General features: G+C 45.5%; 1 protein-coding gene across 1 annotated transcript in view; it reads right to left on the bottom strand.

Annotated features, from left to right (window-relative positions):
* BCAR3 (BCAR3 adaptor protein, NSP family member) overlaps positions 1 to 15,741 on the bottom strand; it is a 116,832-nt gene extending 101,091 nt beyond the window's left edge. Inside the window, exons 1-2 of the mRNA XM_082834055.1 lie at positions 15,546 to 15,741; positions 7,408 to 7,735 (exon numbers count right to left, since the gene is read on the bottom strand). Of these exons, the coding sequence (XP_082690181.1) occupies positions 7,408 to 7,724 (317 nt within the window). The 5' untranslated portion in view covers positions 7,725 to 7,735; positions 15,546 to 15,741. The remainder of the gene's footprint in view (positions 1 to 7,407; positions 7,736 to 15,545) is intronic.
* Between the last annotated feature and the right edge of the window lie 4,781 nt (positions 15,742 to 20,522).

The raw sequence follows: 20,522 nt of genomic DNA, 5'->3' as shown, positions 1-20,522 counted from the left end.
TTAAATAAATTTTTTTCAACTCTAAACCCAACTTTTCCTCTGTGCACAAAAAGCTTCCAATTTGCAGACAGCAGACATGTCCATGTATAATAATGTGCAGATGTTTGTGTGTGGACCTTCACACTGCAGATCCTTCTGATTACCTGTGAGCTAAAGGGTGATTTATTTGCATGTCTGGGGGAACATCTTGCCTTGCTAAGGAGAGAGCAATAGTTATAGAACTTGGTGGTTCTGAAGAGGAACACATGAAACAATTTTTCAGAAGGGGTCACCAACACAGCCCAGAGTTAGGTCTTTAAAACGGCATTTAGAGAAGGGTCTGCACAGATCCTGTGCCTTACACTTTTTCTTTAACTTTGAAGAGCTGACACCGTGACCCGGTAGGTTACTTACTGCCTGGGAAAGGATACCGGATTTTAACTTGGGATAATTTTGCAGACTTTCTGGCCCCCGTCAGTTAAAACACTTGTGACTAGTCAGTCAGCTCCACTCATGCAAATTCATGAAACACCACATTGTCCAGCCACATGCTCCCTCAGCACAAGGGGCAGAAGGAATTAGGCTCTCAGCAGCTGTTCCCCGGAATGCGTGCCTCCACGTACCCACAAGCAGGAAAAGGACCCACAGTGGACTCCAAGCGCTGAACCTTCAGCTCTCCTGGCAACACAGACCTCTCACAACAGGAACTGGTCCCCTCTCAGCCCAAGGAAGGCCCCAGATTGATATAAAAATTCATCCTTGAAGATAGATGAATCAAAGGGACACCAGCCAAACAATGCTAATGTCAAGAGGAAATCCCGTCGGCAGACCTCTCAGAGAAGCCTTGCTCTGCTTGCAGAACAAAGGCTCCTTCTGTGACATCAAGCAGCACGTTTAAGAGCGCTGGGCTTCTTGCTTTGGCTACCTTTCAAAACCACAAGTACATCCAAGGGCAGCCAAGACAACAACAAAGCCAAGAGATACAGGTCTCAGAACGAGGAGACCAACTCCCCTTCCAGGCCCGCCTTCTGCCTGCTCTTGGCAGCCAAGGCTCTATCCTCCTCAAGGGGGTGTGTCTGAGATGCTGCAGTCAGACCCCAGGGGGCCCGAAGCTTTCCACGCAAGAAGATAGCTCAGAGGATGCCCACGGCAGGGCCAGCCTTCTTGGGAGGCTACAGAGCGCAGCATCTGGGGAAGTCCCTACAGTAGTTTCCGGGTCCTAATCCCAGCTCAGTTATCCACTAGGGTCTAATCTCAGGTGCCTCAATATCCCTGAACCATTTTCTCAACTGTAATGGTGACAACACACTGCTGCTGCTAACGATGAAATCTGCTGTCCCTCTCACAGGTTATGATGTTCAAACAAGGCAATTAATGAACATATCCTTTAAGATATTTTAAAACTATAAAATGTTAAGAGGTAATAATTCATGTGGATATGACGTATGTTTATATGACAGCTTAATAATGCAAAGGTCAAAGGGGAGATTTCCTCTGCTTTGCCTGGGGCCTCCCACAGGTTGGGTATTCAATTGATATTCAATCATAATAAAGGTGACTTTTTAATGACTAACAAGGCAAACATGTTTGTTGGGAAAACAGCGAACTTGCAACTTAGAGTATTTCACAAGACAAGGAGGTGCCGTCTGAAGGGCTTCCCTCTGAGTGTAGGCAGGTCCACATGAAGAGTGGGTGGGGCCCTCCAAGATGGCTCCAACATCATCATGCCAACACCAAATGTGATGGAATGGAAGGCTTGCAGACTTGACATCTGGGCAAGTCACTCCTAGCTGAAGTTAACCCCTGAATGCACTATGTAAAGAAACAAGTAAGGCCAAAAGAGTTTGCCTGAAACAAGCCCCCCCAAAAAAAGAAAAAAAGAAAAAGAAAGAAAAAACCAATAATCTTGGGAATTCCCTGGTGGCACAGTGGTTAAGAATCCGCCTGCCAATGCAGGGGACACAGGTTCGAGTCCTGGTCTGGGAAGATCCCACATGCCATGGAGCAACTAAGCCCGTGTGCCACAACTACTGAGCCCATGTGCCACAACTACTGAAGCCGTCGCGCCTAGAGCCTGTGCTCTGCAACAAGAGAAGCCACCACAATGGGAAGCCCACACACTGCAACGAAGAGTAGCCCCCACTGGCCGCGACTAGAGAAAGCCCGTGCACAGCCACGAAGACCCAACACAGCCAAAAATGAATGAATTTTTTAAAAAATCAATAATGTTGTTAAAGACCTAACTAGTCTGAGGTCCCTAGACTCAGGGATCCAAAACTCTTAACTTTAAAACACATATGGCTCCCAGCTTCCAGTGGTGAGTGAGCTCGGGTGGTGGGTGGTTGGTGTTTTCACAGCTCCACTGGGCTGTCAGAGCTGAGTTAGGAATAGAAATGCTGTTTCTCTCTCACAGTAGTTCTGTCCAGCACCTTAGTCACACTCTCCGCTCTAGAGCCTCAGGTTCTCATTCATATATCTTGTCCCCAGCTTTTCACATTCACAGATGTTACTTGTTGACACTGTGGATTGTTCCAAAGAATAAGTGAGGCAGCTCATAATCTTATTAGGAATACTTAAAAGGATTTAAAAAAAAAAGAATATATGGTACTCTGAACTCCTCAAAACTGGGAACACCTCAGGATATTTTTAAAATGTGCCAGGTAAAAAAAACACATTAACAAGACTGCGGAGCAGGGGAAGAGGACTTTATGATCCTTTGACACAGAGCCACTCGCCTTCTCACTCAGCCTCATTTTGAAGGATGTGCATTTGTTACTCTGTACTGACCTTCAACAATAAGATACTTTAAGTTAAGGAAAAAAGATGTGAATTTGGACGAACGTAATTCTGAATCCGAAACAAACGTAAACCAGCAGTGCTTGTTAAATCTTCCACAGCCTGGACTTGAAACTCATGACTTGTGTCCACCTCCGATAAGATCTTTTACTGAGGTCTGATCTATGTCCAAGTCAGTTTTCAAGTTAAAAAGCTTTGAACTGCTGGCAGGGTGACAGCTTGGGCCTTGGGTGTTTATCGAGAACGTCCTCAAGCTAGAAAGGGTGGCTCCATTTCCACCCTCGGCCCCTGGGAGTTTCCCCTGGTAAGAGCAGACACCCAGCCTAGACCTTAGAACTTCAGGGAATGAGTTTGTGAACCATCTCTATGTGGTACGTCATGGATACCTAGCTCAATATAGAGTTTAACTTAATGAATAAAAAGTGGCCACAGGAAGCCAGCTGGTTCTGACCCCACATAGTGCAGCCTGGCATTTGTGCTTAATTTTGGCTAGCCATAAGTTATGGTTCTTTGCTACCTCATAACCTTCCTAAGAGGGAGCAATGATGGCTCTGCTTCTGCATCCCAGAGTGTTAGGTGCCAGTGATGAGACATTAACATTACCGTGCACAGGCATTCACCTCCACGTGCACCTGTCATCAGCAGGCCACCCGGCGAGACTCCACAGAGCAGAACCTTCTGACCCCCAGAACACGCTGGGGAACATTGTGGTTTGATGTCAGAAACTTTGCAGACTCTCCAGTGCTTTCTCCAGAGAATATCTGGGCCTCAACTTATTTTCTTCTTGTAATACTGCAACTACACAACTAAAAATAATTCTGAACTCTTGCCTGCCTAGCTCTTTCCCAACATGTGTACTATTCACCTCTCAATGTGCTACACCCCAGCTGCAGGTCACCGCAGCTTGTTTTGGGTTTTTCAAACATGCCAAACTTGTTCCCACCCCCGGTTCCTTGCACTTGTTCTCCCTAGGCCCAGAGAGCCTTCCACTAGTTCTTTTCCTCAGAGACCTGTCCACCCTATAAAAAAGATACAACCCCAATAAATCTCTAGTGTATCACTCTAGTTCCTCTACATCACTGAGTATAATCTGCAATTGTCTTGTTTATTTACTTGTATTTATTATCTGGGTCCCTCACTACAATGTTAGCTCTGGAAGGACACTGTTTCTGATGTTCCATTGTTATCCTGTTAGTTTACGTATTTCCCCACGCTGTAAGAGGGCAATGATTTGACAGCTAGAATGTCTACTGTGTCAGACCAGCACTTCAGCTAAGATACACAGAGGAAATCAGCAGAATTTTCCTGGTGAAGCAATGGTGCTTATAAAATCAATGTATTCTAATTAACACAGGTGCTCAATATATAGGCATGGAACAAATAAATGAGCTAGGATCAAAATGGCTTTCCTTGCTACAGGGTAGGACAAAAAGAGAGACACCAGGAGATACAGCAGAAGAAACCATCCCCTGCTTTACCCGATAGCATCACAGGTTGCTGGTCTTCCTCAACAGGAAAAGGGGTGCAGAGTTTCTAAACCAGCTCTAACAAGCAGGGTCACAACCAGGCCCATTATAGATGCAGAGAAGAAGCCTTTACAACAATGAGGCTTATTTACCCAGGTCCCTGGTGGATAGAAGGAGAAATCAATTCTTGTTCTAAAGTATCCTGAAGCTGACCCGATGATACATCCACACACAATTTTATTTCAGCATGTTGACAACTAAATACAGGTATCCCTGCTTTTCGAGAGTTTGCTTTACATCACTTAGCTTTTAGGAAAAGACCTACGTTAGTGCCTGATTTCAGTAATCAAAAGAAATCTGAGGAGGATTTTTGCTTTTGTGAAAAAAGGTGAAAAGTGAAAACAGTGTTCAGTGTCTGTTTTCAAGAAGTTGTTACAGATGCAGTGTGTACACAGAGCAGCAGCAAGAGTGGTACCACCGAGCTCCTTCTCTGGAACTACACTCAGCGTCTCAGCATCAAACTGCCCTAGCTTTGAACTGTCTGTGATCACCTGGGCTTTATCTCCATTCATCTTGTGCATCCTTTAGCAAGATGTGTCCTAAGGTAATTGTTTCTTCATTTCACACCGTTTCAGCTTATGGAGGGTTTCACAGGAATGCTCTGGATAGTGGGGGCCACCTACACAAGGAGAGGCAGCTCCTGATTTATAGACATCCTGGCATCTCTATAGAATTGGATGCACGAGTGCCTTTTGTGAGTTATAGTCATTTTTATAAAGGGGGAAAGTGTCTAATGGGAAGAAAATGAATGCAGATGAACTGGAGTGAAATCATCTAAATATGTCCTTGAGAAGTGACTGAGGAGCAACAGCTTCTGTTCTGAGGAAGTAAGATACACTAGTTCTACACAGGGAGATTAAAAGATTTTGAAGACTCACTTTCAAAAAACCCTATTTCAACCACGCAGTTTAATTTCTGTTCTCCGGGCTTTCGCAGCAGTGTTTCCCGGCTTTGTTCACACTGCATCCTGACCTGGAGGTGCTTCCCCCTCTTCAACACCTGCGGACACCTTCTCTTTACTTTTAAAACACAGATCAAATGTGAAACCTTCCCTGAACTTCAATTTCCCTCCAAGAAGGAATTAAACATTTCCCTCTCCATATTTCCATAGCAACTTACATACACAGGCCTTTCACCTACAGTTGGTTTTCATATTGCAAACTGGATGTAATTAAACACATAGAGAACGTGGATTGCAGTGCCTAGACTGGCTGCAGGTTCTATTACATGATGGTGCTATGGAACTGCTGCTGCTTGTTGCTACAGAAACGTAAGGCTGAATGAATGGCTGGCGGCTCATTTTGTGAACTGGGCTGGAATTTATTTTGCATCTTATTTCACTTGTGTCTCATATCTTTCATTACAATGGGTAATAAAAGTGATAACAGTGTGTATAAGGAGTCCTGGTTAATGATAATATTGTGTAGAGCTAGGAAAATAAAGGCCATGACTTATGCAAAAGTCAAGGGTAATAAGTTCTTCGAAAAGATAAAAAAAAAGAATTGGATGGACGTAGTTCATAATCTGCTGTTATGATAAAAAGAAATGCTGTGGCTCCTTTTGAGGGACTTAATGATATAGGAAGTTGGCCTTCAAAATACTCTCAAATACTGGAAGATATTAAGAAATGGTTCTTTTTTTAGATGTTAGTTATTTTTAAATAGATCTTTTCTTTTTTTTATTTTTGCGGTTCGCAGGCCTCTCACTGTTGTGGCCTCTCCTGCTGCGGAGCACAGGCTCCGGACGCGCAGGCTCAGGGGCCATGGCTCACGGGCCCAGCCGCTCCGCGGCATGTGGGATCTTCCTGGACCGGGGCACGAACCCGTGTCCCCTGCATCGGCAGGCGGACTCTTAACCACTGTGCCACCAGGGAAGCCCTAAATAGATCTTTATTGGAGTATAATTGCTTCACAATACTGCGTTAGTCTCTGTCATACAACAAAGTGAATCAGCCACATGCACACATACATCCCCATATCCCCTCCCCCCTGAGCCTTCCTCTCACCCTCCCCATCCCACCTCCTTAGGTCATCGCAAAGCACCAAGCTGATCTCCCTGTGCTATGCTGCTGCTTCCCACTAGCACTTGGTAGTGAATATGTGTCTCTCACTTCACCCCAGCTTCCCCGCCCTGCCCCGCCCTCCTCCATGTCCTCAAGTCCACTCTCTATATCTACATCTTTATTCCTGCCCTGCCACTAGGTTCATCAGTACCATTCTTTTTCTTTTTTTTTTAGATTCCATATATATGTGTTAGCATACAGTATTTGTTTTTCTCTTTCTGACTTACTTCACTCTGTATGACAGACTCTAGGTCCATCCACCTCACTACAGATAACTCAATTTTGTTCCTTTTTACAGCTGAGTAATATTCCATTGTATATATGTACCACTTCTTCTTTATCCATTCATTTGTCCATGGGCATTTAGGTTGCTTCCATGACCTAGCTATTGTAAATAGTGCTGCAATGAACATTGGGGTGCATGTGTCTTTTTGAATCATGGTTTTCTCGGGGTATATGCCCAGTAGTGGGATTGCTGGATCATATGGTAGTTCTGTTTTTAGTTTTTTAAGGAACCTCCATACTGTTCTCCATCGTGGTTGTATCAATTTACATTCCCACCAACAGTGCGGGAGGGTTCCATTTTCACCACACCCTTTCCAGCATTTATTGTTTCTAGATTTTTTGATAATGGCCATTCTGACGGTGTGAGGTAATACCTCATTGCAGTTTCGATTTTCATTTCTCTAATGATGAGTGATGTTGAGCATCTTTTCATGTTACAGTTTTTTATATTGTGGTTATTATGTTTTTTAAAATAAGAGTCCTTGTCTTTGAAAGACACATACCAAAATACTTACAGATAAAATGAGGTCTGAGATTTGCTTCAAAATAATACCAGAGGAAGGAAAGTGGGTGGGAGTACAGACATAGCAGGCCTGGCCATGAGTTGATAACTGTTGAAGCTGGGTGATGGGTCCACAGGAGGTAATGAACCTATCTTCTCTACTTTATGCATATATGACATTTTTCCTAAAAAAAGACTTAAAAAAAAAAAGGCCCTTTAAAACAAATCATTTTCACCCATGAAATTAAAGAAGCTACCTGAAGGTGAAGGTTTTGCCTTTCCAGTCTTGCGGTGGGTGCTCCTGGATGACGTCTTGGCTCAGAGGTGAGTGCTGCCGTGGGGATTTGGAATGGGGGAGGGTCCCCACATGACTGAAGTTATCACAGGACCTTACGGGAGGAGGGCCTTTCTTCTTCCGTGGAAGGGTGCCGTGTATAGACACGTCTTGATAGGCATCTGTGCGATGCTCAGCGAGAGGTGACTTGCTGCTCAGGAGGTCCATGGATGAGGCCAGGGGGAACTGGTGATTCACTGGCATGTTTCTAGGAAGGCTTGCAAACTTTCCCGCAGCCATGATTCTCAACTCTAAGTGGGGAAGAAAAGAGTGAAGGTATAAATCTAAGAAAAGCACAAGAACTGATTTTCCACTTACAAAAGGAAATGGAAATAGACCACATAACAAAAGAAAATGTTCACAGAGCGTTAAAGGACAAACACTGAGTAGCATCACTCGTGACATTTAATACGATGGGCAGTTTACTCATCTCCGTTTTTCATCCTGCAGAAGAATTCTCCTGGGTTGGCAGCAGATCCGCCAATGGAAAAGGGCAAATACGTTTCAGGGACTTTAGAGGCACATGAGCCATTTTATTACTTCAGATGACTGAAGCCAATGGAAAAGCATGACTAACAAAAAAGAATACTGAGCAAAGACTCAAGTTTCAGTAATAAATGCATTTGAGAAAACGTTCAAATATGTTAGATAATTAGCTCACACATTCCCACCACCCTGTAAACGATAAGAACAGGTGAAGATGACTGGAATTCCTTAGCTGCTAGAACGCCTTCAGCGCCAGACCAGCCCCTCAGTTGTGCTACCCAGAGAGACAGGACAGATTCTTTCCGGCAAAGACCTGCTGCTTATAAATAAGTCAATGTACGCTAATTAACGAAGACGGCCAGGGTCAGGGGTCAGGAGGTGGGCTACTCCTCCATACATCAGGGGCTCAGCGGGAGAGGAAAGCCACTGGGGTGGGGGACCTCCATGTACAACCATCCCCCAGAGGGGTCAGGGACCTGCTTGCCACCAGCAGGGTTGAGCAATGCACATGGCTGTCTGTACAGTCAGGGAAGAGTGGGAAGGGCGGAGAAGGAAGAGAAAATAGGGTTGGGGGGCACAGATCATGGAAAGAAAAGGAAAATGCTCTGTGCAAAAGCAGCCCCGACAGTTGTTCCCAGCTATGAACGCTAGCAGAAATGTTCACCCTGAGCAGAGTTAGCACCTCCGCCCCCTAAAAAACAAACTATGGTTTTTTGTTTTTTGAGTTTTTTTGCGGTATGCGGGCCTCCCACTGTTGTGGCCTCTCCCGTTGCGGAGCACAGGCTCCGGACGCGCAGGCTCAGAGGCCATGGCTCACGGGCCCAGCCGCTCCGCGGCATGTGGGATCCTCCCGGACCGGGGCACAAACCCATGTCCCCTGCATCGGCAGGCGGACTCTCAACCACTGCGCCGCCAGGGAAGCCCCCAAACTATGGTTTTGATCTAAGCCAAATTATATGACATTTTAAAGGCCAATATATAGAGATAAAGAAACACAAGACTGAATAAAAATTCGGGCTAGTCCCAGGAGACATAAGGATCCAGAATGTGCACCACTAGTCGTGGTATCAGACTGGTCTAGAGATCACAGCTGCGTAGCTAAGCGCAAAGCACTGGTCTTCCCTGAGCCTGGTGAGGAGATCATCTCTTTGCACTGTGGTCTCTTCTCAAGCCTTGCAGCACCCATTCCTCACAGACCACCCTTTCCACTGCAAAGGGAACGATGCTGAGTGAAAATCATCACTCACTAGCACCACCACAGAGACAGTTCCACAAAGGAACTGGGGACTTGGGATGTGGCTTGGAGACAACCAAGAAGAACACAGCCCTCCAGAAGCTGGTAGAGTAAGAGGTGGAACCAGGACCAAGACAGCAGGGTATGCAAAGGAAGCAAATGACAACACACACACACACACACACACACACACACACACACACACACACACACACACACACTCCACTGTTTCTACAACAGAGACAGACAACCGAGTGCTGGCAGCTGGGTGGAAGGAGACCCTCCACGCAAGGCATATAATCTGAACCCTGTCCTCAGTTCTTTGCCAAGCCTGGTAATTCTGAGGCCTGTCTGCTCTGTGTCTAACTGGGACCACACAGAAGGCCTGCCTCCCAGCGGGTGCAGACAATGGACTGTGAGTCCCCACGTGGGCCCCTCCCGGGTCTGGCCAGTACCTGGTGCACTGTCAGCACTTGTTCAATGTTAATCATCGTTATTAAAAAAGAAACCAAACTCCCCAGCCCTCCCAGCCTGACCACAGTGGCGTAAGCGGACGAGGATTCCCTCACCCTTCGCGCACACACTCACAGCTATGAACTCTCACCTGTCCCAGCTATCAGCACCTTCTTTCTTTATAGACAGGCCTGGATCATTCCCAAGAACCTGGTGGCGAGGCCCAAAGCCCCCCACAGAACCTCTTCGTGTACAAAGGCCCACAGTGTTGGTCACGTCTACCTTCAGGCTAGGACGACGGACCAGAGTTACCCTGGCTCCAGTGTCTCCAGTAGCCTGTTTCCTCTCTGCTTATCCAAGGTCTATCTATTTCAAGATTGAGCCGCAGTGCTTCAGAATGCCCTTCAGCAAGCTACCCTCACCTCAGTGTATTCTCAAGGGATGTTAACACTGCCCTTCCTATTTTCAATTCAACAAACATTTAAGTGCCTACTCCAGATAAGAGACTCAGAGAAACAAAGATGCATAAGCCTCAATCCCTGACTATGAACTCAAAGAGACAATACAGTTGACACCTGAACAATGAGGGGCTAATCTGCATATAACTTATAGTCAGCCCTGCATATCCATGGTTCCCCCATATCCACAGATTCAACCAACCACGGACAATGTACTGTAGTATTTACTATTGAAAAATATCTGTGTATAAGTGGACCCATGCAGTTCAAACCTGTGTTGTTTAAGGGTCAAAACTGTAATATATTCATCAATGGGACCCTTAACATGCTGGAGTGAAGAATAATTAATTTTGAAAAAAGGGCTCAAGGAGGATCTCAGAGAGGGCATCACTGGAGATGAAGGATTTTGAAACGCTGAAAATTGTAGGGAAAAGCCCTCCAAGAGGATGCGACAACAGCAGATGCATAAGGGCAGGGAAGTGCCCCTACAGGCTCAGGAAACTGAGTCACGCGGTGTGGCTTGAGTCACGTTGAGAAGCATTTCCTGGAAGAAGCACAGCTTAGGACCAGACCATGAAATCTTGAAGGCTGTGTTGAGGTGTCTGAACCTGACTGTCAGTACTAGGGAAGCTCGGGAAGGGGGGGACGGAATCCAGTCTGTGCCTGGGTAGGGAGCTCCGGTCACTCTGGAGGGAGAGAAGGGAGGTGGGGAGGTCAGTCAGCAACAAGCCAGCAAGGAGTGATGGAGGACTCCGACCTGGGGCAGTGGCCACGGGAAGGGAAAGGAAGGGCAGAGCGAGGGGCTAGAAGCTCGAGGCCTCTGGCTGGGAGGAAGGAGGCCACAGCCAAGGGAGGACAGGGCTATGCTGTAACACACTGAGTAGCACAAGAGGGAACCCCTGCGGGCAGGTGAGAGAGTAACAAGCTCACCACTGGGGCTGCTGAGTGTGAGGTACCAGTAGGGCAGTTCGGTCTAGCAGGCTAGATACTGGTATGTGCAGTTAGGGGCCAGGACAGGATGTCGATTTTTAAGAGTCATCAACATAAAGGGAATATTTAAACCAGTGAGTAGATCCCTCAGCTTGTTATTATCAGCTGTGATAACAGTTGTGAAAGTACCTCTTAAACTGTCAGGAACCATACAATATCCATGAATTATATCCTTGCCCTCTCCCACCTGGGCTGCTTCAGGCCTATAAGGACCAACGCATGGGATAAACTCTGAAAACTTAAATCGGCAGCTCTCAACCTGGCGGCACATAAGAGTCCTCGGAGAAGCTTTTAAAATCCCGACACCCAAGCCGTGAGCCAGACCAACAAAATTACAATCTCGGTGGGTAGGACCCTGGCACCAGTCTTGTTAAAGCTCCCCTAGTGTTTATTGTTCACTGTGGAGCCAAGTTTGAGGACCACCAGGTAAGCGAGTTTCTTTGGTACAGAGCAACTGGCACCCAGATTAGTTTCTGGGTAACAGAATAGAATAACAATGAGAAAGCATCACTCAGGCAGAAGAAGCGTTCCCTCATTCATTCTTCATTCAACACACATTTAAGGGGGGCCTCCTGGGTGGTGGGGACTGTGTGTGGGTGTTGGAAACGGTGTCAAACGACTATCCTCACGAGGTTCCTACCCTGCAAAGGAAGTAATGACCATGCGTGTTGGTGATTCCCAGTGCCGTGGGAGCACGCAGAGTGGGGACTGGGGGCCTCGATTAATCTAGCAGCCAGGAAAGGCTTCCCGGAGGAAGGGATGCTGACCTGAAGGATGTGAAGTAGGGTTTAATTACCAGAGGGAGATCATCCAAGCTGAAGTTTCCAGGGTTACAGTTAAATTTCTCAGCTGCGGTTAAATTGGAAATACACAGGCCAGGCTCTCCTCTACAACTTGCTGCCTCTAACTTGGGACTCTTTCCCATTTAAAGTACAGCCTTGCCCTGTGTCTAGTCACTTGGAAAGACTGGCTCCAGCCTGGGCCCTATGTCAAGCTTGAATCGATCCAACGATGGGGGAGGTGGGCCCTGGCCAGAGACCTAACTTTAAACAAACAACCACCAACAACAAAAACACTAAAGCGGGGCAGGGAATGGCAGGGAGAGTTATAGGTGGAAGAAACTCATTTGCAGTCTGTTGGTTGCTCTGTTTCCTACTTGAGTTTTATTCACTTTTATTTTTTTCTAGACTCCAGGAACCTGGAGGAAATCCAGGGGTGGAAGCGCATGGAATCTAGGTTCAAGGTACGTACTTTCCATTCTGACAGAGGAACCACAACCCCATTTGACCACTAGGCAGAATCTCAACACGTGATATGTAGATGGAATCTCAGAGAATCAAACCCCTCTCTTTTTCCAGATAAGGAAAATAAACGTTCATTCACTCAATATAGAGTCTCCGAGAGTTTACAATGTACTAGAGCTGAGGATATAAAAAACTAGATGAGGTCCTGATCTCGTGGAGCCTACACTGTGATGGGGAAGTCCAACCAACACAGACAACACACTAGATAATATCCCAGTCGTAAGTACCCTAAAGAACATGAAACAGGATGACATGATAGAATACACTTGTTGGGGATGGAGGGCTATTTTACACTACAGTGGTCTGGGAAGACCTCTCTGAAGAGGTAACAATGACATGAGACCTGAAAAAAGAGAAGGAACCAGTAAGAGAGGATCAAATGGAGTTCCAGGCAGGGGATTCAGCAAACGTGAAGGTCTTGAGGTGGGAACATGTGGTTGGAAGAGCACAGTGGAGATTAAGTTCAAGTCCCGAGTTTTTGGCTCCCATGTTTTCTCCACTTGGGGATGTTTCTGTCTTGATGTTCCTAGTCATTATGTACTTCTTATGTACTATTTAATTTTTTTAAATCAAACATGGGTTGACTCAGAACCAAGGCTTTGAAGTAAGACACAAGTTCAAATCCCTACTGTGCCAATGTCTTACTGTGTGGCCTGGGACAAGTGACTCAACCTCTCTGACAGTTTCTCATTTGTAAAAATGGGTTAACAATATCTATTTCATGGAGTTGTTGTGAAAAGTAAATACGATTGTGTATGTAAGCCCTTGACATACAGCAAGCATTCAAAAAATAGCAGGTCTCCTCTAAGCAGGGCGGGGACTATGTCTGTCTTGCTTGTAATTGTATCCCTATCACAAAGAGAATTCACAAATGAAGTCACTGCTCTGGGGAAGACTGCAACCAGGAAGGGTGAGGAGGGAAACGTTTTAACCTAGAGCAATATACGTAACAACAGCAAACCAAGTAGAATGTGAGCATAGATACACAGGCACACTAAGTGAGCTCATACGCCGTCTTTAAATAAAAGCCCAGGTAAGACTTTGGCCATCCGACTTCCCCTCTCTCTACTGTGCAGGTAAACAGACACAGTGTCCTGATTCAGTCTAATACAAGACCTTGAAATACATACAAAGGTCAAAGACTCTACATCTTGATATGAAAACTCGAGACCCATGTGAACGTTCAAAGAGCTGAAATCCTGATAGGGATGAGAGTGAGCTTGACACACTCCCAACCTATGCGCTACCTTCCTGACCCCGGTCAGCGGCTGTACTCTGAAATGCTTGTGAACAGCAGGACTGACTCACTTGCTTTATAAAGATGTCTCAAAGAAACTGATGATCACACACAAGTCGAGACAGGGATAAGACGCCCACTTGTTTGAATTTTTCTACTTTACTTCTGAAATGAGGTATTTTCAAGTTAAATTCACAGATGGTCATCTGATGTGGGCTTTAAGAACTTTCTATCATATTTTAAACTCTGGAAACGTAACCTCCTCGCTGCCCCATTATGACCATGACAGAGAATGTACAATCCAGATCTGTAGTTTTATATCTTCTCTGCAGAGGCAGACAGGAAGAGGAGATGGAAAAACCACACATATAAAATTGGCTTATCTGCTAAGAATGAAGTTTTGCTTGGGTTTAGGAATTAAGAGTAGCCCTTTATTTTGAAGTAAATTATGAAGTCTAGCCAGATGATTGAAGCATGAATAATTCTTCCATGGATTGTATTTCAAGCAACACAGCACAGGATCTACATGATAAGGTCTTAAGATTAGCATCCATTTGACAAGCAGTCCTTTCTATATGAATAGGAGATTGAGATCTTGGTTAGTCATTCTGGAAATGTCAGGCTTCTCAGAGGCAGTTTAGGGAAAGTTGGAGTCAGGGAATGAGGGAGCCATTGGCATGGCAAGTTGTTTACGTTATATTCCACACGTCCCCTTGCACACTCACGTACAACTGCTTGGCCTGTGGCTTCCCCCCGTTATTAACTGGGCAGCCCCTTGCTACTTGGGACTCTCTGAGCCCAGCCCCCGGCACCGAGGGCTCCCCCTGGATCTCGCTTTGCTCCTTGGCAACAAGCAGGGAGATTATCCGCCCTCAAACTGACCTCCCCTCCGCCGATGTGTTTTCCTTGGAGAGATCAGTGTAGCTAGCCTTGGTATATAAGGGTCAAGGTTTAAAAGAATCTCTGAATGCATGGCTCTACTTTCTATCTCAGCTAATGGCTTTAGGTGGAAGCAGACATGAGGTTAGGAGAGCAATCTTTCACCTTCGCACGTTGCTTCAAGTGAGTTAAAACCAAAACCAGAGTTTTCCACCCCCCAACCCCCAGCCACGACCCACTGTTAGTCCTCCAAAACCACGCCGGCTCGTCAGCTGCTTTGGAGCCCACTTGACTTCTCCCCGACGAGTGTCTACACCTGATCAAACTTTTAAAGTGGAGGCAGCCTTAGCGGGTAAGGAAAGACGGGCTGAGACCGGAGCCTCCTGCCTGTTGCGCCCACCGTCCCTTGTTTCCCAGCCTTCACCTCCCCTTCCCTCCCCTCTCCGACGCAGTGGGAGCGACACAACCAACTATTCATTCTTTCTCAACAAAGGGAGCGAGGGAGGGAGATGTCAACAGTTACGGGGCGGGCTCCTTAGCTTTCTCTGCAAACTTTCCAAGAGATTAGTGGAGAAACTCGCCTCCTCCAAGCCCAGGGCTTCCCCCTCCCCGGCCCTCGCATCCCTCGACCCCCACCGGCTTCTGGGGCAGAGAGAGACGGGACCAGGAGGCGCGGCTGGATGCGCAGGGGGTCGGAGAGGCCAGCGCCCGGCAAGATGCCGCTAAAGAGCAAAGAGCAGAGATGCTCGCCGCACGTCGCCTCCCGCCTCCCGCCGCGGGCCCCTCCTGGGGAATCCCAGCCGGTTCAGAGGTCCCTAAGGGAGCAGCCCGGTCCCCCATTCAGCCACTCCAGCCCCCAATCGCCAACTCGGCTGGGGGTGGGGTGCGCCGGCTCTACTTTCCTGAAGTAGTAGCCTGAAGTTCGCCAACAAACTTCCCAGTCTGTCCTGCAAGGGGAGGGGGAGGCCGAGGCGCCCCGAGAGGAGCCGCACGCCCGCGGGACACGCGGCGGAGACTCACCTCCCCGCGCGGCGCCCGGGCTCTCCGGCTGGGGCTCAGAGGCTCTGCTCGTTCTGCCCTGCGCCGCGGCTGCTCCCAGAGCAGGAGCCGCTCATGATCGGTGGGGCGCGCCGGCCGAGAAGCCCGCGCGCGGCTCTCTGTGCGCCCGGCGTTTGCGGCTCCCGCTCCCGCCCAGGCCCCAGCCCCGGCCGCGGCAGCTGCAGGAGCGGCTCTAAGCCGGCGGCGCGCACTCCGGCCCTCAACTGGTGATTTGCGGCTTCCCGGCCCCACCCCGGCGAGCCTATTCGCGCAGCCTTGCAGAACCCCCCGCGACATTTACATGCGCTGACCTCGCCTTGCCCTCCTCTGCCCGGATTTTAGAGTTTGGCTCTCTTCGTACCTCCCGAGAAGCCAGTCCTCAAGTGTAGATCGACCACTTCCTCAATGTACGCCTCACGAGAGACAACCCCACCTAATCCACTCCTCTCCCCTCCCCGCGCTATTTCATTACCCAGCAGATCTGCTTTGCTTGTCTGCAGACACCAGGCTGGCTTTCAGTTTAAAGGGGTTTGATGGGATAAAGACCAGGTAACCACAGATGACCAAGCCATGGGAACAAGCAAGTCAATCACACCCACCTGGACATATTGAAAGCCAAGTGGGAGGTGGAAGTGGCACTCCAGTACTAGATGGCTTGGTGGGGTAAAAAATTGGAGTCTGGTGGAGGACTTACACTACCAGATACAAAGACCTATTATAAAGCTGTAGAAATAGCAATTGGCAGCAAGGATAGACGATAGAATAGAGAGACCAGAAACAGACCTATAGTATATGGTCACTTGATTTACCTTCAAGATGCTGATGTGTTGCACTGGGGGAAGGGTGGTCTGTCTTTTCAGTAAATGATGCTGGATCAACTGAACACCCACATGGAGAAAAAAGAAGAATCTTGACCTCTAGACCTTATACCATACCAAAAAAATCTATTCCAGAAGGATATTAACTCTAACTGTAGAAGGTAAAACAATAAAACCATCCAAAGTAAATATCAAAAAACATCTTCATGACCTTAAGGTAGGCAAAGACTTCTTAAACATATACAGCACTAACATAAAGGAAAAAAACTGATCATTGGATAACATGACAATTAAGAACTCCTGTTCATTCTAAGACACCATTAGTGAAAAAGCACGCCACAGAGTGCTTTACACATATCCAAAAAAAGGACTTATATAGAATATATAAAGGGCACTCACAAATCAGCAAGAAAAAGGCAGAAAAACCTAATTGAAAATAGGCAGAATATTTCAACAGGCATTTTTCAAGAGGGGATAAACAGGCATTTCTCAAAAAGTCAAAAAACATATGAAAAGGTTCTCAACTTATTAACTATCCCAGAAATGCAAATTGAAGTTGCAGTGTGATCTCCCTTCACACCCACCAGAATAGCTAAAATTAGAGAATTTTGTATAACACTTTAGAAACCTGTTTGGCATTATCTACTATATTAACTTAAAGTCTGTGGCCTACCAGTTCCATCCCTAGTTGTATACCTAACAAAGATATATACACATATTCACCAAAAGACATATACACATATTCACCAAAAGACATGTTCAAACATGCTTATAGCATCTCTCTTTATAACAGCCCCAAAGAAACAACCCAGATGTCCATTAACAGAAGAGAGAGAAACTCTGTAGAATACTATAAGAATGAATGAACTATGTCTACACTCAACAAGATGCATGACTCTTATGAATATGACGTTGAGTGAAAGAAACTGGGCACAAATGGGTACATGTAAACTTCAAAAACAGCCAGAACATATCTACGATGTTAACGGTGAAGATAGTGGTTATCTTGAGGGGTGTGTAGTGATGGAAAGGGAACCCAGAAGAGTCTCTAGGTGCTGGTAATATTCTATTTCTTGATCCAGTGCTGGTTACATAGATGTGTACTATTTAATAAAAAATAACTATCCCTCATTTTATAAAAATTGATTGGTTTGTGCACATATGTTTTACTCCAATTAAAATATTTTTTAAATTGTGCCATGTTGGTATACTTTGTATGCTTTTCATTCCCCTAAGAAAGAACCATCAGCAAGGCTGCAAGATTCTAAATGCAGCATTCTCAAGAATCAGTTTCTACCTTTTCCTTATAGGTGTGTTTGTGGGTTCATCTTTATCTTTCCTGCCTCATTAGAAGCATAAACTGTTTTTGTAAGATTTTTTGATGTGGACCATTTTTAAAGTCTTTATTGAATTTGTTACAATATTGCTTCTGTTTTATGTGTTGGTTTTTTGGCCCCGAGGCATGTGGGATTTTAGCTCCCCGACCAGGGATCGAACCCTCACCCCCTGCATTGGAAGATGAAGTCTTAACCACTGGACCACAGGGAAGTCCCTAGAAGCATAAACTGTTAATTTTTGTTCGATCTTCCCAAAGTATCTAGTGCAGTGAATTTCAAACAGACTAGCTGGTACATTTCTAAACTGAATTATTAGAAAGACATTTACTGACTTCCTGTTGCTCTGAAGTGTCACTGAGAGCAATGGTAAAACTTTGGTTTTTCTTGATTTTCAAAATTCCCTGAGCACCTACTATGGGTAAAGTTTCTACTGAGTGACGCACCATGGCGAGGTAGCAATAAAGACTAGAAGACAACTTACATCCAGAGAGGCCTTGCACAAGTCACTATCCCTCTCAGTCCCTCTATTTCCTCACGAGTGAGTGAGTAAATAAATGTTAGAAGTCAAGGAAATAATAAATGTGGAAGTGCCTAGCATATAATAGTTCTCATTAACTATTACTAGAACTGATGACACATCCTATTATTTGTCTTCACAATACCCCTGTGAGATAGGAGGCATCTCTATCCTGATTTATATGGGAGGAAACAGACTCAGAAAGATTAAGTAATTTCAACTACAAATTCATTCAACAAACATTTGTTGTTTACCTACTATGTGCCAAGATCCATAGCTAGTGAGAAGCAGAGTCAGAATTTGATCAGATATTTTAACTTCAAGTTCAGTGGTCTTTCCACCACATCACAACTACTTTCACATTTGTATCCCCAGTGCCTAGCACATAGTAGGTGATCAATGCATTCATGGATGAGCAATAGGAGGTGTTTTTTTTTTTTAATTAAAAAATTTTTTAATTTGTTTTTGGCTGTGTTGGGTCTCTGCTTCTGTGCGCGGGCTTTCTCTAGTTGTGGTGAACTGGGGCTACTCTTCATTGTGGTGCGCGGGCTTCTCATTGCGGTGGCTTCTCTTGTTGCGGAGCACAGGTTCTAGGTGAGCAGGCTTCAGCAGCTGTGGCTCGTGGGCTCAGCAGTTGTGGCTCATGGCCTCTAGAGCGCAGGCTCAGTAGTTGTGGCGTACAGGTTTAGTTGCTCTGCGGCACATGGGATCTTCCCGGAGCAGGGCTCGAACTCGTGTCCCCTGCATTGGCAGGTGGATTCCTAACCACAGCACCACCAGGGAAGTCCCATAAGAGTATTTTTAATATAAGATTTTGATTGGGTAATATGGTTCATATATTACACATGGTTCACAAATTACACACACACACACCATTTTATATATATATTAAATGGTATACAGTGAAAAGTCCCCCTCTTAACTCTTTCTCCCATCTGCCAGTCCCCTCCCACCATAGGTAACAACTATTTTTAATATGTGTGCCTGCCAGAATTTCTCCAAGTGTGTGTGTTATTCCCCACTCCTATACAAAAAGTAACATGCTATACCCATAGTTCTTCACTTTGCTTATTTTTTTCACTTAATGTATCTTGGAGATTTCCCCATATTAGTGCACGGTATTCCTTTGAAGAGATGTACCAGAATTTATTCAATTAGTGCCCTATTGATGGACAGTTAGGTCATTTCCAATCCTTTCCTATTACAAATGGTACTGCAATGAATAACCTTGAACATGTGTCATTGGTATGTGTAAGTATATCTGTAAGATAAATTTCCAGAGGTAAAATTGCTGAGTCAAAGGGTATGTGCTTTTGTAATGTTGATAACTAATGCCAAATTTCCATCCATAGGGACTGAACCAATTTACACACCACAGCAATATAAGAAAACGTTTATTTCCCCACATTCTTTTCAGAAGGTATTAAACTTTTGAATTTTTGCCAATCTGGTAAGTAAAATATGAATTTTAGTGCAATTTAAATTTGCAGTTCTCATAATAAGTGAGGCTGCTCATCTTTTCATGTTGAGTAGCTATTTGTTTTTCTTTTTTGGAATTTGCACTTCTGTTTTTCTATCTATTTGTAGGTCTTTTTATTATGACTTTTTTAGGGCCCCCTTCCATATTAGGAAGCTTAGCTCTTTGTGGTATGAACTGCAAATATGTCCTCAATGATAATATTAAAGAAAACAAGTGATATACGTAAAGTCCTGTTATTTTAGGAAGCTCATTCCGGAAGCCATAAGTAGTGAACTAGAGAAGTGAGAGCCAAGGTGGGACACTGGTTAGAAGGCTATAGCCATAGCCTTATTGTCACATGACAAGGGCTTTGACTAGGCTGGGGGCAGTGGAAATGGAAGTTAAGGACCAAAGTTATTACCAAGAAATAAATGGCAAGAGTTAATTATTAGCAATGATAACAATGACAATAATAGTAGCTACAACTGGTTTAGGAGTAACAACCACCAAGAACTATGCTGAGTGCGTTACCAGCTTTAAGCTGTGAGCTGGTACTATTACTGCCCCTATTTCACAAATGAGAAAAGTGGGTTTTAGCAGTTAATGCAAATTGCATTTATAGCCGCATTTATAGCAGCATTTATAGCAGTTAAGTAACTTACCCAAATTCACTCTAGATGTAAGTGGCAGAACCAAGGCAAACCCCAGGTCTATCCGACCCAGCTGCCTCGCAGAGTGAAGGAGAATGATCAAAGGTCTGCAGGCTGAGTACCTGGGTAATGCCTGGCTTGATGACAGATGTAGAAGCCAGAGAACAGCTGCCGCTGG

This window comes from Leucopleurus acutus, assembly GCF_964270905.1.
Source record: "Leucopleurus acutus genome assembly, chromosome: 2".
Classification (NCBI taxonomy): Eukaryota; Metazoa; Chordata; class Mammalia; order Artiodactyla; family Delphinidae; genus Leucopleurus; species Leucopleurus acutus.
This window is presented reverse-complemented; position numbering and strand designations above follow the sequence as displayed.